This window comes from Nicotiana tomentosiformis, chromosome 8 (genome assembly GCF_000390325.3).
Source record: "Nicotiana tomentosiformis chromosome 8, ASM39032v3, whole genome shotgun sequence".
NCBI lineage: Eukaryota > Viridiplantae > Streptophyta > Magnoliopsida > Solanales > Solanaceae > Nicotiana > Nicotiana tomentosiformis.
Window position 1 is genome coordinate 46,692,665 of NC_090819.1, and position 14,221 is coordinate 46,706,885.

The following is a 14,221-nucleotide window of genomic DNA, read 5'->3' on the forward strand; positions in this document are numbered from 1 at the left end:
AGCCGGTTGTTTTTCGATTTATAGCCTCGATCCTCTATTAACTGCTTCTCCCATATCTTTTTCTGCTATTATGACTTGCCGAAAGGTTTCATTTTGGTTTTTGGAAGTGTTTGGGACACTTAGTCCCTAAATGGAGGTTTAAGCCTTATGATTGGCACCGTAGTCAGAACTAAGTGAAGACGACTCCGGAATGGAATTCCGTCGATTCCGTTAGCTTCGTTGTGGGATTTTGGGCTTAGGGGCATGTCCGTATTGTGTTTTGGAGGTCCGTAGCTTATTTAGGATTGAAATGGCGAAAGTCGAATTTTTAGAGTTTTGGGCCAGTAATGGAATTTTTTGATATCGGGGTTGGATTCTGATTCTGGAAGTTGGAGTAGGTCCGTAATATTGAATATGATGTGTGTGCAAAAGTTGGGGTCAATCGGACATGGTTTGGTTGGTTTCGGCATCGGTTGTCGAATTTGAAAGTTTCAAGTTCTTTAAGTTTGAATCGGAGTATGATTTGTGGTTTTAGCGTTGTTTGATGTGGTTTGAAGGCTCGACTAAGTTCGTATGGTATTTTAGGATTTGGTTGGTATGTTTGGTTGAGGTCCCGGGGGCCTCAGGAGTGTTTCGGATACTCAACAGGTCATTTTTGGACTTAAGGAGTTGGCAGATTTTCTGGTATTATTGCAGATATTTTTCTTCATCGCGTTTGCGAGGGAGATCCAGCGATCGCGTAGGTCACCAGAGAGGTCAACTAAAATTTCTCTTCGCGTTCGCGAATATGAAGACGCGATCGAATAAGGTTATCAGGTAGTGCACCGCGAACGCGTGGGCTAGGCCGCGTTGGCGAAGAAGAAGTGAGGCAGCAGTGGAGTTTGAGTGTTACTCTTCGCAGTCGCATGAGGACAATTTAAAGAACATTGAGAAACTTCTCCCTTCAAAGAAAACTTAATTTGGTTCTACAAATGACCTTAACCACATTTCTTAACATAAACTAATTAGAGTCACAACAAAAGTATTTTACTCTAAAAAATGTCTGCTACCATACTGAAAAGCTTCAAAATATAACTCTTATAACTGAAAAGCAATAAGTGACGCTTCCTATAAATGTGAATAACTATAGTAATGCAGATAATATGACCATTAAGATACATGTCCTATCAATGCAACAAAAACATAAAAGGATATAAAATACACCATGCAAGATTATTTCTTGGAAAGGAAATCAAAATACCTGAGAAGAAAAATCAGTTAGCATTGTTACTCATGTTCTAAAGAGTTAATCAACAAAATAATTACATTTAGAACCCTCTGCCAACTTTCTAAAACATTTGGCATTCATTTCGGATAAAGGGCTTTTGGCACTTCTATAGAAGGCCAGCAGCTCATCCCTAGCATTCTCCGGATGACAATATATAAAGTTCTCCATGAACCGCTTCTCTGTCATCCTCAATGCTGTGAAAACCGCAGGACCCTTGAACTGGGGGAGAAGCCCCATATTTTCTATCTTTTCCCCAAAAAGAAATCGTGGTTTAATAACGGTATCCAAATTCAAGAATATCAAACTCGGTTTGTGAAGTACTACACTGGCAGATAGCTTCATAGTGCCTATTACAAAATCCATATTCCTTTTCACTTTATCAATGGAAAGCATGCTCACGAGTGGTGATCTTCCGAAAAGCTGGAAAACCTTATCTTCCGGTAACCCGTTTTTCACCAAATTAGCCACCTTTTCACGGATAGTTTCAACTCACGAAACTAGAATCAATGCAACGACATGCTTATACATCCAGGAACCGTTTTCCACCTTCGTTCTACTAATTAAATCAAGCTTCTCATCTTTTACAGAACTTCTTGAAATCATTTCAGGGCGAACCAGTAACATAGATACTAAGTCACTTCTACTAAGATCCAAATTTTCATAGATTCTAATCACAGGCCTAATTTTGTCGTCTAAATCATAAGTAAGCAATGATGGATTTCTCATAACAGCTTTAAGAAATACCTCATTTGACCCAAACAAATTTCTCAAAAATTGAAGGCGTTGTTCCCAGCAACCTTCGATTCGCCTGCGTAAGAGACCAGAACGGTATGTTATAATCTTTGTAAGGTGGGAGGATGTAATGCCCAAGTCGGTGAGTGTATGGAGCTTTGATTGAAGAAGGGTTTGTGATATTCTGCAGGAAGATGGGAGGCGCTTGAAAATCTTGGAGATGTCATTTTCTGTGAAACCCCATTATTTGAAGACGTCAGATGTCTCTTCTTGCTTAGTCAAAGTTGCTGCAAATTCTTCTTCTATGATTTTAGCAGGAGGAGCCTCTGTGAAAAAGAATCTACTGGGGTTTAAGGCAGGGTGCTTCAGAGCGGAGATCTTGAAGTGCTGAGATGAGAAGTGTAGGAGATGCAAACGAATAAAGGCCATCGGTGTCGCCGGCGACGAATAGCGGACTGAGCAGAAGACAGAACCTGTAGAAGTAGTGAACGAAGTCACAAACAAAAAGAAAAAACACCAAATAGTCCTTGATGTAAAAGGATACGAAGGCCTTCGTGTTATAGTCCTTAATGTATGAAAATGTCACGTCCCAAACTCAGGGAGCGCCGCCGGCTCAATCGAGTGAACCCGGTCGAGCAAGCGTGTTAGATTTTCTTCTACCCAAACTCATCCATGAACAAAGAGGAGATATACTCCATTAATCAAACTTTCAAAAGATTTCATTAACAACTCCCCTTTCATATTCATTAACAACTTCATTCATAATTTCAAAAATATTACAAGCTTATAGAATTAACGAAAAACATGATTTCCAAATACCAACATTTCTAGTTCAATTACCAACATCAACCACAACTCATAACCTGTCTACACAACCTCTAAATATAATAGAAGAGTAATAGGGAAATGCAGACAACAAGGCCTCTGATATACCTCAAAACATAGTGCGTGAGAAATAAAAGATACATGACCCCCAAAATAAAGGGGGCTCACCAAGTTAGCTGAAGGAAGTGTACCGCTATCACGCATCAATGCCGCCTGTTGTGGATCCAGCTGCATCCATTAAAGATGCAGTACCCCCAGTAAAAGGGATGTTAGTACTGTCGAATACTACTAGTATGTAAAGTTAAAAGTCCTCTTTCAAAATAGAATGACCATATAAGAAAAGACAACACATAGAAACGGCAAGTCACAATCAACAATATCCAAATGTCCAGTTAAAACATAATAATTTTTAAAATATGAACTTCATATACAATTTTTAGTTGGCAGATCATTAGCACCGATATTCCACCGTCTTTGTTAGCACGGAGTCCGATCACGCCCGATCGGCTAAGTCATCTCCCCACGGACAATGTGGTTTGCCAGGTGATGTGAAAGAAAGTTATTACCAAGAGTAGTACCATCATGTGCGCAACATGGCGTTCGATCTCCACCCGATCAGCTAGGCCGTCTTCCCACATATGCCGTGTAGGTTGACTTTTCCAATCCACAATTGTTACCAGTTTTATCCCAATTAAGGGGAATAATATCACAATTTCTCCAATATTTCAATTTCATCCCATACTGTTATACTATCGGACCAAATTTACCCCTACAATCAACAAACTTTTAAAAATAGCCCTTGATCTGTTAAGTAATTCAAAATCTCCCAAATTCCTTTTATTTAAATCACTTGTTATTCTTCTTGGTCCACTATTTTTGAAATAATTGGTATTTACCTGCTTTCTGAATTAGAGAAAAAAAATAAGAGAAAAATTATTAAATAATAAAACCGAATAAACAAAGTATAGTAAATTAAAAAATCTAAATTAGGTAGCTTTCCTAAATTCTAAAAGTATTTACAACGTCCCAATTTTATTGAATTCGTTGCACCGAATGTATGGAAACTTTTCAAGTATTAGTGATTGGAGTTGAAGTTCCTCGGAGACTTTACATTGTCTAATTCAACTTTGCTTTAATTAAAGGCCTACACATTGTGCACTCTTAAGTTAGTCGATCGAACTCTATACTACCCAGGCAATGATAAAATATATTTGAATATACATGTACATACATGATGATCAGCTGCATATAATACATAATAAATAGACCCACTAAATTCTACGGTGTGTATATGATTGAAAAATAAATAAAATTCTAAATCAATTTAATTTATTGCAAGAAGAGAAATTGGTGCATTGGTAATTAAAAATAATTATGAATAATTTGTATAGTCTAGTAACTTTAGCATTCACATCAATAGTAATTTTTGAAAATAATGGAGCAAGATGAACAAGTGATTTAATTAAAAAGAATTTGGGAGATTTTAGATTACTTAACAGATCTAGGGGTATTTTTAAAAGTTTGCTGATTGTAGGGATAAATTTGGCCCGATAGTATAACGGTAGGGGTAAATTTGGCCTGATAATATAACGGAGGTTAAATATAGACAATATATAGAAGTATATAAGTATATTTGGCCCTTTTCCATTCTTTTTACAATATTTAAGCTGATTTGCTTCATGCACGAAGATAGTACTTGATATTTCATGATTAACCTATATTTACTATTGATTGATTGGTGATTTAATGTATCAGCTATGACATTTTTAATTATCATTTTGGTCACTATTTTATACAGTTTCTGATTGGTGATTGGGAATATCAACAAGAAATGTTTAATTAAGAAATAAAAAAGGAACAACAAACAGGTAAAAGCAGAAGAAAAGGAATAGGCAACTGAAATGCAATTCAATGAAGAGACTGCTCCTTGCGTCCCCACTTATTTCTTTGTTGCTATTCTTTCAGTTTTAGATTTTTGGGTTTCTCATTTCTGAATAGAACCAAATTTTAAAATCAGATGTTCTACATTCTAATCTAAATGAAATAAATATATCAAAGTACCTGCTGAATACGCGTATTAATAACAAGTACACGAAGATTCATGTATTAGAGTTGCACATACATAGGCACGCATTCTCTTTATTTATCTTCTTTTTTTTTTTAAATATGCTAATGTGAAATGTGATTCACCTAAGTTCTATATCTAATAAAAATATTTATATTTGTAACTTAATAAAATATATAATATTAATTAACATATACATATACATGAAAAATTCCATATATTCCATGTCGAATATATTTATAGCAGTATCAATTATTTTACTAATCACTTTTACAACATATTTTGCCTAGGGAGATTATGAGGGATCAATTACAGCTTATACAAGATGGATGTATGGTGCATGGCTCCCATTCAATTGTGTCAATTATGACACTTTTGGAGCATTCATCGACATTGTAGGCAAATTTGGTCTTGGGAGAAACCATCCACTTTTCATGAAGCTAAAGGCCTAATCTAGCTAAAGAAGTGGAAGAGACCAAATCAATTATGGAGGATCATAAAGTAGAATGGAACAAGTTTGGATGTTCATTATAATGGACAAGTTGAAGGAAAAAAATGAAAAATGATCATTAATGTGATGGTGAATACAAGATTTTGACCGTAGAAGTCTAGGATGTTGATCCATTTACATTTTAGTGTTGAATTAGCTTGTCTAATGGAGGATTTTGTGCTTTCTACTTTTAGTTTTTAAATTATATATGTGCTCATATATATTGTCTTTGTGGAAGGTTGATTTTGGTATTTTTTTGGAAATATCACTTCACTTCAATGAAGCGCTCTGTACCGACCCGCATATTTTTCGCCTAAAGGGCTGCCAAACGAGCCAAACTTGGTTGCCAAAGACCAGAAGGTCTTTGCACATGGAGGCAACAATCCGATAGGCTGTCCAGGCCCTCCTAGGAGCTACTTTTCGCCAGCTAAGTCACATGCAGCACAACTGGGCAGGACCACAGTCTGTCAGGACATTCATGGAAGCAACATGCTGCCAGCAAAGGCATGTGCTGCACAGCTAGGTAGGGCCACATCCTGTCTGGATGAACATGGGAGCAACTGCCTTCCATCAAGAACTGGGGCACAGCAGCTGGACAAGTCAATTGGCACATGGGCTGCCAACACCTTCCTGAAAATCACATGAAGCCAGCACAAAGCAGTGCACCACAGGCTGGACGGGCCCACAGCCAATTTAGCTGCGTGTGGACATTTTTCTGTATAAATAGGATACTTAGGCCTTGTTAGAAGGCATATCTCTTTACTTATATTTCCTTCTTTTGTATATGAGATAAACCCCAAAAATTGGCCTTGGCCTCCCATCTTTGTGTCTTTCATTTCGTTATCCCTCAAACCTTTGAGTTTGTGTGATTGCCTTGGTCCAAAGCACGATTTTGTACTTATTTCTTGTTAAGGGCTGAAGCAAGAGTAGTAGTCAGGCTATCTTGCTGCCCTCGCCGAACCCCCAGAAAACGGGTCCGCGATAAGTGGTATCGGAGCTAAGGTTATCGACCATGGCAACTGATGGAGATAACGTCAATTTAGACAACATTCGTGGCAGAGACGAGTCACCAAAAAAGCGACAGAAACCAAAGAAGAGAGGAACAAGCAAAGTGCGAGATCCCGCCATAGCCGTAACAAGTGAGGCGCCAGCTTTATTGCTGCCCCCACAACAAGTTAGTCGTGGTGAAGATTGTGAGGCTTCTGCCTCAAATCCTTTAAACGTGAGAATGGGTCTCACAGAAGCTAGTTTAGATGCTCTAAACCAGCACATGGGAGATGTTCTGCACAACTTCCAAGCACTTGAGTCTACGACTCTAGATGGACTAGAATAAGTCAAAGAGTCGGTAGATCAAGCGATTTTTAAGCACAAGGAAGGACTGACCAACCTTGAGCTTAAGCTAACCGAGGCTGTATCGGCGTTTCACGGGGAAATTGAAATCCTAAAGCAACAACTGAAGGCAGTAAAGTTAGCCGGTGGCATTGGTCATGTGACAGTGCGGGAAACCAAGATCGAGGGCCCAAAACCGAAGGAGTTTAGGGGCGAACGAGACGCTCAAGAAGTAGAGAACTTCATCTGAAAGATGGAAGACTACTTTGAGCACCTTTGCATCGTTGATGAGGCTGCCAAGATCCAGGCAGCAACGATGTATCTTGCCGATACCGCCATGCTTTGGTGGAGACGGAAGAAAGCCGACATGGAGAAGGGAACTTGCTCTATCAAGAGCTGGGATTAGTTTAAGTTCGAATTAAAGCACCAGTTCTACCGCCAAAACATTGTAAACGAGGCACGTAGGAAGTTGAGAGAGCACAGGCAAACAACTTCCATAAGCGAGTACGTGAAAATTTTCACGAAACTCATTCTGCAAATTCCAAACTTAGCAAGCGATGACTTGTTATTCACTTTCATCGATGGCCTTCAAGACTGGGCAAGGCAGGAAATGCAGCAACGTCAAGTCCAAGACTTCGATGAAGCTATCGCGGTGGCAGAGTCCTTAAATGATTATAGGACAGAAGCCACAAAGGCAAGGGATGCAAAATTCCAACCAGGAGGAGACCATGGATATCGGGACAAGGGCAAGCAAGTTACTGCCTCTGACCGCGATTCCAGAGAACAAGGCAACAAGGCACATTGGCGCGACCGGTACAACCAAAGGAGGAAGGAAGCTGGTCCCCGCAATGGTTGTTATATCTGCAAGGACACTAGTCATGGCTACAAGGATTGTCCTTCTTTGAAGAAACTCGGTGCCATAATTACAGCCGAGCGGAGGCTAACAGAGGAAAGGATTCAAGCTGATGAACAAGCCAATGCAGAAGTTCAACAACCGCCTTACGTAGCTCATCTTGGCAACATGGTACAGGGCACAGTAGTAGCAGAAAAGCCTGCTTTGAAGCAGACAGCCCAAGTTAAGCATGACATTGTCAAACTGGTTCACTCTTTAGGCAACGATGTGATTGGCAAGGAGCGCCAGTCAGGAGAACCAGGATCAATGTTCGTGGAGGCACAATTAAATGGACAATTAGTCTGTATCATGGTAGACACTGGCGCGACACACAATTTTGTGTCCGAAGCAAAGGCTAAGTCACTTGGCCTTGTGTTCGGTCCTAGCAGTTCTGTACTGAAGACTGTGAACGCCAAACCCACCAACGTGAAAAGGATCGCCCGCAATGTGCAGCTCAACTTAGGAGCTTGGCAGGGAAACGTGAGTTTCTTTGTCGCTTCCCAGGATGTGTTTGATCTGGTACTGGGGCTGGACTATTGGGATGTAGTGAAGGCATTCATATGCCCATTTCTCAACCAGATCTACATTTATGACCCAAGGGGTCCGTGTGTGGTACCGACAGTTCAGGTACCGCAAGTTGTTAGTTTGCTGTCCGCGATTCAAATTGTAAAAGGCTTCAAGGAAGAGGGAGCACCGGTTTTGGAAGTCGGGACAGAAACTAAGGAGTTCAAGATAAAAAAGCCTTGACTCCTTCTGAACAACGAGTCCTTAAGGGTAAGGACTTCATTCCGTGGGCGAAGCCGCCTGCCATGGGACCGTACATGGCACCTCCAAAGTTGGAGGATTCAAGGAAGCAATGTGGAAAGCAACTTGGGTCGAGGCATGGCAGTCCGTTAAAGGCACCTTGTAGAGACAAGGGTGATATAGAGTAGAGTCAATCTAGGCGACCAAATGTTTTCACAAGTTCTTCGGTCATCGACAAAAAGGTCGAGACCATTATCAAGCATCGGGTGATACAAGGAGTAGGTTGGGGCAATTCAAGCGCCCAATTTCTTGTCTGATGGAAAGGGCAACCGCCAGAAGGGGCAACGTGGGAAAAATATGAGGCATTGTGGCCCTTCAAAGATCAAGTTCATGACTACTTGAATCGTTATGGCGCCGAGGTCGTCGCCATTTCAAGTGGGGGAGAGTGTACCGACCCGTATATTTTCTGCCCAAATTTGCCGCCTAAAGGGTTACCAAACGAGCCAAACTTGGCTGCCAAAGACCAGAAGGTCTTTGCACATGGAGGCAACAATCCGACAGGCTGTTCGGGCCCTCATAGGGGCTACTTTTCGCCAGCAAAGTCACATGCAGCACAACTGGGTAGGACCACAGTCTGCCAGCACATTCATGGAAGCAACATGCTGCCAGCAAAGGCATGTGTTGCACAGCTAGGTAGGGCCACATCCTGTCTGGATGAACATGGGAGCAACTGCCTGCCAGCAAGAACTGGGGCACAGCAGCTGGACAAGTCAATTGGCACATGGGCTGCCAACACCTTCCTTGAAATCACATGAAGCCAGCACAAAGCAGTGCACTACAGGCTGGACGGGCCCACAGCCAGCTTAGCTGCGTGTGGACATTTTTCTGTATTAATAGGATACTTAGGCCTTGTTAGAAGGCAGATCTCTTTACTTGTATTTCCTTCTTTTGTATATGAGATAAACCCCGAAATTGGCCTTGGACTCCCATATTTGTGTCTTTCATTTCGTTATCCCTCCAACCTTTGAGTTTGTGTGATTGCCTTGGTCCAAAGCACGATTTTGTGCTTGTTTCTTGTTAAGGGCTGAAGCAAGAGTAGTAGTCAGGCTATCTTACTACCCTCGCTGAACCCCCAGAAAACGGGTCCGCGACAGCTCGCTTCGCTTCATGCTTCACGCTTTAAGCGAATCAGAGCTTTGTCGTTTCGCTTCACTTCATGCTTGCCCCAAACCTAAGTACAAGCAAAGTGAAAAAAAAAAAAAAGCAAATCGGGGCCATATCACAGTACCTGTAATACACTGTGTTGTCTAATAACCGATCCACCTAAAAGGTATAGCAAGACTTTGAGCAAAAAAAAGAATTTAAGCTGGGCAATTCAAATATACAACCAAGAAATCATAAAGGACGTAATAATGGTTTTTCCTTAACCCCTATTTCTTTGGCCCAATAATGTTTTGCATATTCTTTTTAACTGATGCTTCATGCTTCTTCTGGCATGAGAAGCAGTTTACGCTTTTATTCCTTTTTCAACAATCTTATTACCTTTACTGTTTCTGGCATACAATTACAATCAACAACTTTTTTCTTCTTGCTCCACCATCCATATCATATCATGTGATTTACTAGCAAGCTTCTCCACCAACCAGGTCGTGTGCTCCAAGATCTCAATCAAAAACTTTTTTCCCTACTGATAAAAACATAAAAGTTAAAAAATCTGAGTATCCAATCTAAATGTTAAGATAACAGATAGAGTAAGCAAAGACCTTTATATAATATTTGGATACTTTTACATATCCGATATGGGCAATGTTAATCATCCTTAACATTCTCCATCACATGTAACCCAATTCTAAGGTCTACACCTGCATTAAACCTTCTTTTCTTGTTCTTGCGACTTTTATTTTTTCACGAGCATAATATTTAAATAAACGTGAAATAGTACAACAGATTAAAACATAAAGCTTGGCGCAGAGGCTCAATAATCCAAACAGTAGGCACGAGCTAGAATTAGTGGCTCGATGCTCTAAATTGGGAAAAAGACGCCTATAACAGCGATGATAGATAAATTAGGACTCCAGGACCTAAAGTACATAGAAACAAATGTCCTACCAACAACAAATCGGTGCTTCATACCTACTGCATTTATGTGAGGCCCATTGGACATTACTCCCACCGTCCCATTTTATGTGACATTGTTTGGCTGGGAACAGAGATTAAAAAAATGAAAGACTTTTGAAGCTTGTGGTTTAAAACAAATCATAGACATTTGTATGACTATCATCTAATTAAGAATAAAATGAGAATATTAAAATTAAATTATTTTTAAATATAAAAACATATCCTTCTTTTTAAAAAAAAATTTAAAAAAAAATATGCCACGAAGTTGGGTGGAAGGAGTACATTGTCCTCTTATTCGAGGGTTTAATCAAGAATCGTTAACACGCTTGAAAGCATTATGATACACATTAATCTATGAAGTAAGAGATGAGAAAGATAATTTATCTATACCTTTCTCTCGCCCACCCAACTCCCTATTCTTCTATCAGCAGCTGCCTTTTCCTAAACAGGAGTGCAAACTGTGGGTGTTTACCGGATGGGTTGAACCGAGCTGGACATGGGAAAAAATAGCCCGTCCGGTTAGTGGGCGGGCTGGTTAGTGGGCTGAGATATTCCGTATTTTGGTGGGCCCGTCCGGGTTCAGGCTTATCGGGTCTGGTTCGGGCCGGGTTAATTTTTTTTTTAGTGTATTATGTTTCCTTGTTCAATGTAATTGTTACATAAGTGTTTGCAAACTTTTAAATAATAAAATAAATATTTTAAGGCATAAAATTAAAGTTTTAAACTTTAAAGTTTAAAGTATTAAATTGGAAATTTAAAAATTAAAATTAAGTTGCTACATAAAATTATTTAATAAGACCAATATGTGTAAGAATCAAATTTCAAAGGCTTTCATTTCATACTTTCATTGCATAATAATACTTCAAATTAACTTGTCATATAAACTAACACATTAAACTTAAATAAGTCTAACAAATTCAAAATAATCCAAATTGATTCAAATCAACTTAAATACGAATTCCTGGAGGACGCACAAGACAACACTTGATATGCCTCCTTAAACCAGCTGTGCCCTCCCACTTTCGATGAACATTAAAGACTCAACAACAGTTCTTGCACTCTACTTTGCGAACTTCTTTATTTTTTTCTACCACCTCAAAGTGTTCCCAAATATGTGAACGCACTCTAGAAGCACGGGGCATGATTTAACTTGAACCTAATAAAAATGGTAACCACACTTCAATTGATAATTGTAATTTTGTAGTGGCTACCTTAAATAATTGATAAAACTTGAAATATTAATTAATTGAGAACTTGAGAGCACTAAACAATTCAATAATCAAAAGGGAATTGAGAGAGAATTAGAGTAGAAGAAGAGACCAAGTTGTGAAAAAAATGAAGAAGAAGAGTGCTATTTATAGTTATTAAAAGGCTAAGAATATAATTTATCAATTATTAGGGGCTGGCGTGGCTATTTTAGTAAGGGGATAGGCCAAAATGGCTAAAAGTGTAAAAATGGTCGTTGCCCAACGATCATTATTTATTTTGACCGGTCAGAATTTAAAAAAAAAATTACAACATAAATCGGGTTGGACCGGGCTAGAAAGGGTAGCGGGCTAGCCGGGTTCCGGTGCACCAGTAGCCAAAAAAGACCTGAACCCGTGCGGCACAACACCCCTACCCTAGAGAACTCATCCCACTCCTTACCGAACCGGGCTGAACAGGGTTGTTAGTGGCCGGGCCGGCCCGATTAACACCCTTAGTGCAAACTAAAGGCCACTCTCTCCTATCTTGCCGTTTCCACATTCTTATCCTCGGACATATGACCCACCCTAACTTCCACCGATTCTATAAAATTTGCACTTCTCTTTGTAATCATAGCGCGAACTTACTGAGCCCACTCTCTCCCAACCTTCAGTTTCCTCATTTTCATCCTCTCCTTTGGACCCCATTGATTCCCATAAATGTTGCAGTTCTCTTTGTCATCATATATTCATAAGAGCAATTTTCGAAAGTAAAGAATTTTTTGTTTTTCTTATCCAGTTCGGGTTGTTTTACTTTGTCCACAGTTTCGGAGGAAGTGTGAATGGAAAGGAAAAGTGTGAACAGCACCACAGTCTTTAAACTCTACTGGGTCACACTTCTGGGAGACCCATGAGGTCTTCCAATTAGGGGTGTTCAAAATCGAACCAAAATCAAAAATCGAACTGCAAAATTGGCTTATTGGCTTATTGGTATCGGGTTATCGGATTAACGAATGGTGAACAAATTAAAATTTTTTAATTAATGGCTTATCGGTTTGGGAGAGAATTATTCAATTTTCTTATCGGATAAACCGTTAACCCGTTAAGAATTTTTATATTTATATTTTTATCCCTATGTATATAATATCTCCTCCACTATTTGAAACACTAAAATTTAAATTCTTAATTTCTAATTTCTCTCAGCAGTCAGAAACATTCTCTCTCGCCGCTCTCGCCTCTCAGTCTCTACTCTCTACTCTCTGAACTTGAGGGTTGAAGCAAGGAAACAACTCAACCAAACTTGAGGGTTGAGGCAAGGAAACAACTCAACCAAACTACCAAAGGATTCCACAGAAAGGTCTCAAGGTCTCAACTTTAGTACTACACGTCTCTGAACTTGAGGCAACAACAACTCAACCAAACAGTTCTTGCGAGATGCGACACCAACAAGGCAACAACTCAACGAAAAGCCCGTTCTCTTCTCTAAGAATCAAATCACCTCCTCGTTTCCTCCATACAATCTATTTGATTTAGCCGATAAACCGCCTGATAATATCTAAACCGATACCAACCCACCTGATATCTTATCCGGTGGCTAGCGAATTAATACATTTACAAGCCGATAACCGTTAAGCCTAACTGTTAAGCGTAAACCCGATAAGCAGCGCTACTTCCAATGATATGACTATCTAGTAGGAGTATCTCCGGGAGGAAGAAGAGATTTCACGATGCTCCAGATGGTTGCCGCAGCCTCTGTGTTTTCACTTTTCACTTATGTACTTTTGATTTTCATCATTTTGTTTTTCTTCTGAGGTTAATATTGTCAATCCATAATATTAGGGAGAGATGGAGCTAAACGGACAAAATTTTACTAGGAGAAAATAGAATGAGGTAAAAGAATTGAACATGTGGACAACTAAACTTTGTTAAGCTCACCTGCCAAAAGTGAAGCTCAAGTGTCACATCACATGACAGGACCAACAAAATGGGCATACTAAAAAGTTAAAGAACAAGCTGAATCAACTTATGCATGAGCATCTTCACCCCCAAAACATAAATTCATTAAATGTTCCGGACAAGTTCAAATATCTGTGCGGGTGAGAGAGAGAGGGGGGACTCTGGAAGAAAGCTATTCAAAAAAATGAAAGAGAGAAGAAGAAGGCAGCCCCGGGCACAAGATATCACATGTTCACGCAGGGTCCAGCCACCCGAAGGGTTGTGACGTAGACAACCTCCCTAAAGCAAGCATTAATGGCTGCTTCCAGGGCTCAAACCCCTGACCTATAGGTCACATAGATAACTTTACCGTTGCTCCAATGCTCTCCTTCAATTATCATTCAAGACCATTTCTGATGTGAAAACGAAAGCTAGTTATCATATTTTAAAAAAGCAGCAGACTAAAGATTACAAAACAAGCACAAGATACAAATTGTGTTGTTTTAAATCATTTAAAGAACATTGAGAAACTTCTCCCTTCAAAGAAAACTTAATTTGGTTCTACAAATGACCTTAACCACAATTCTTAACATAAACTAATTAGAGTCACAACAAAAGTATTTTACTCCAAAAGATGTCTTCTACCATACTGAAAAGCTTC

At 39.6% G+C, this 14,221-nt stretch overlaps 1 protein-coding gene across 1 annotated transcript; it reads right to left on the reverse strand.

Moving 5' to 3' along the window:
* Positions 1-1,264: 1,264 nt before the first annotated feature.
* On the reverse strand, positions 1,265-2,676 carry LOC138897414 (transcription termination factor MTERF6, chloroplastic/mitochondrial-like). Its single transcript, XM_070183381.1, has 4 exons — positions 2,639-2,676; positions 2,323-2,451; positions 1,793-2,054; positions 1,265-1,714 (listed from the first exon to the last, which is right to left on the reverse strand). Exons 1-4 carry the CDS (start codon positions 2,674-2,676, stop codon positions 1,265-1,267), a joined length of 879 nt encoding a protein of 292 aa, XP_070039482.1.
* Positions 2,677-14,221: the final 11,545 nt, after the last annotated feature.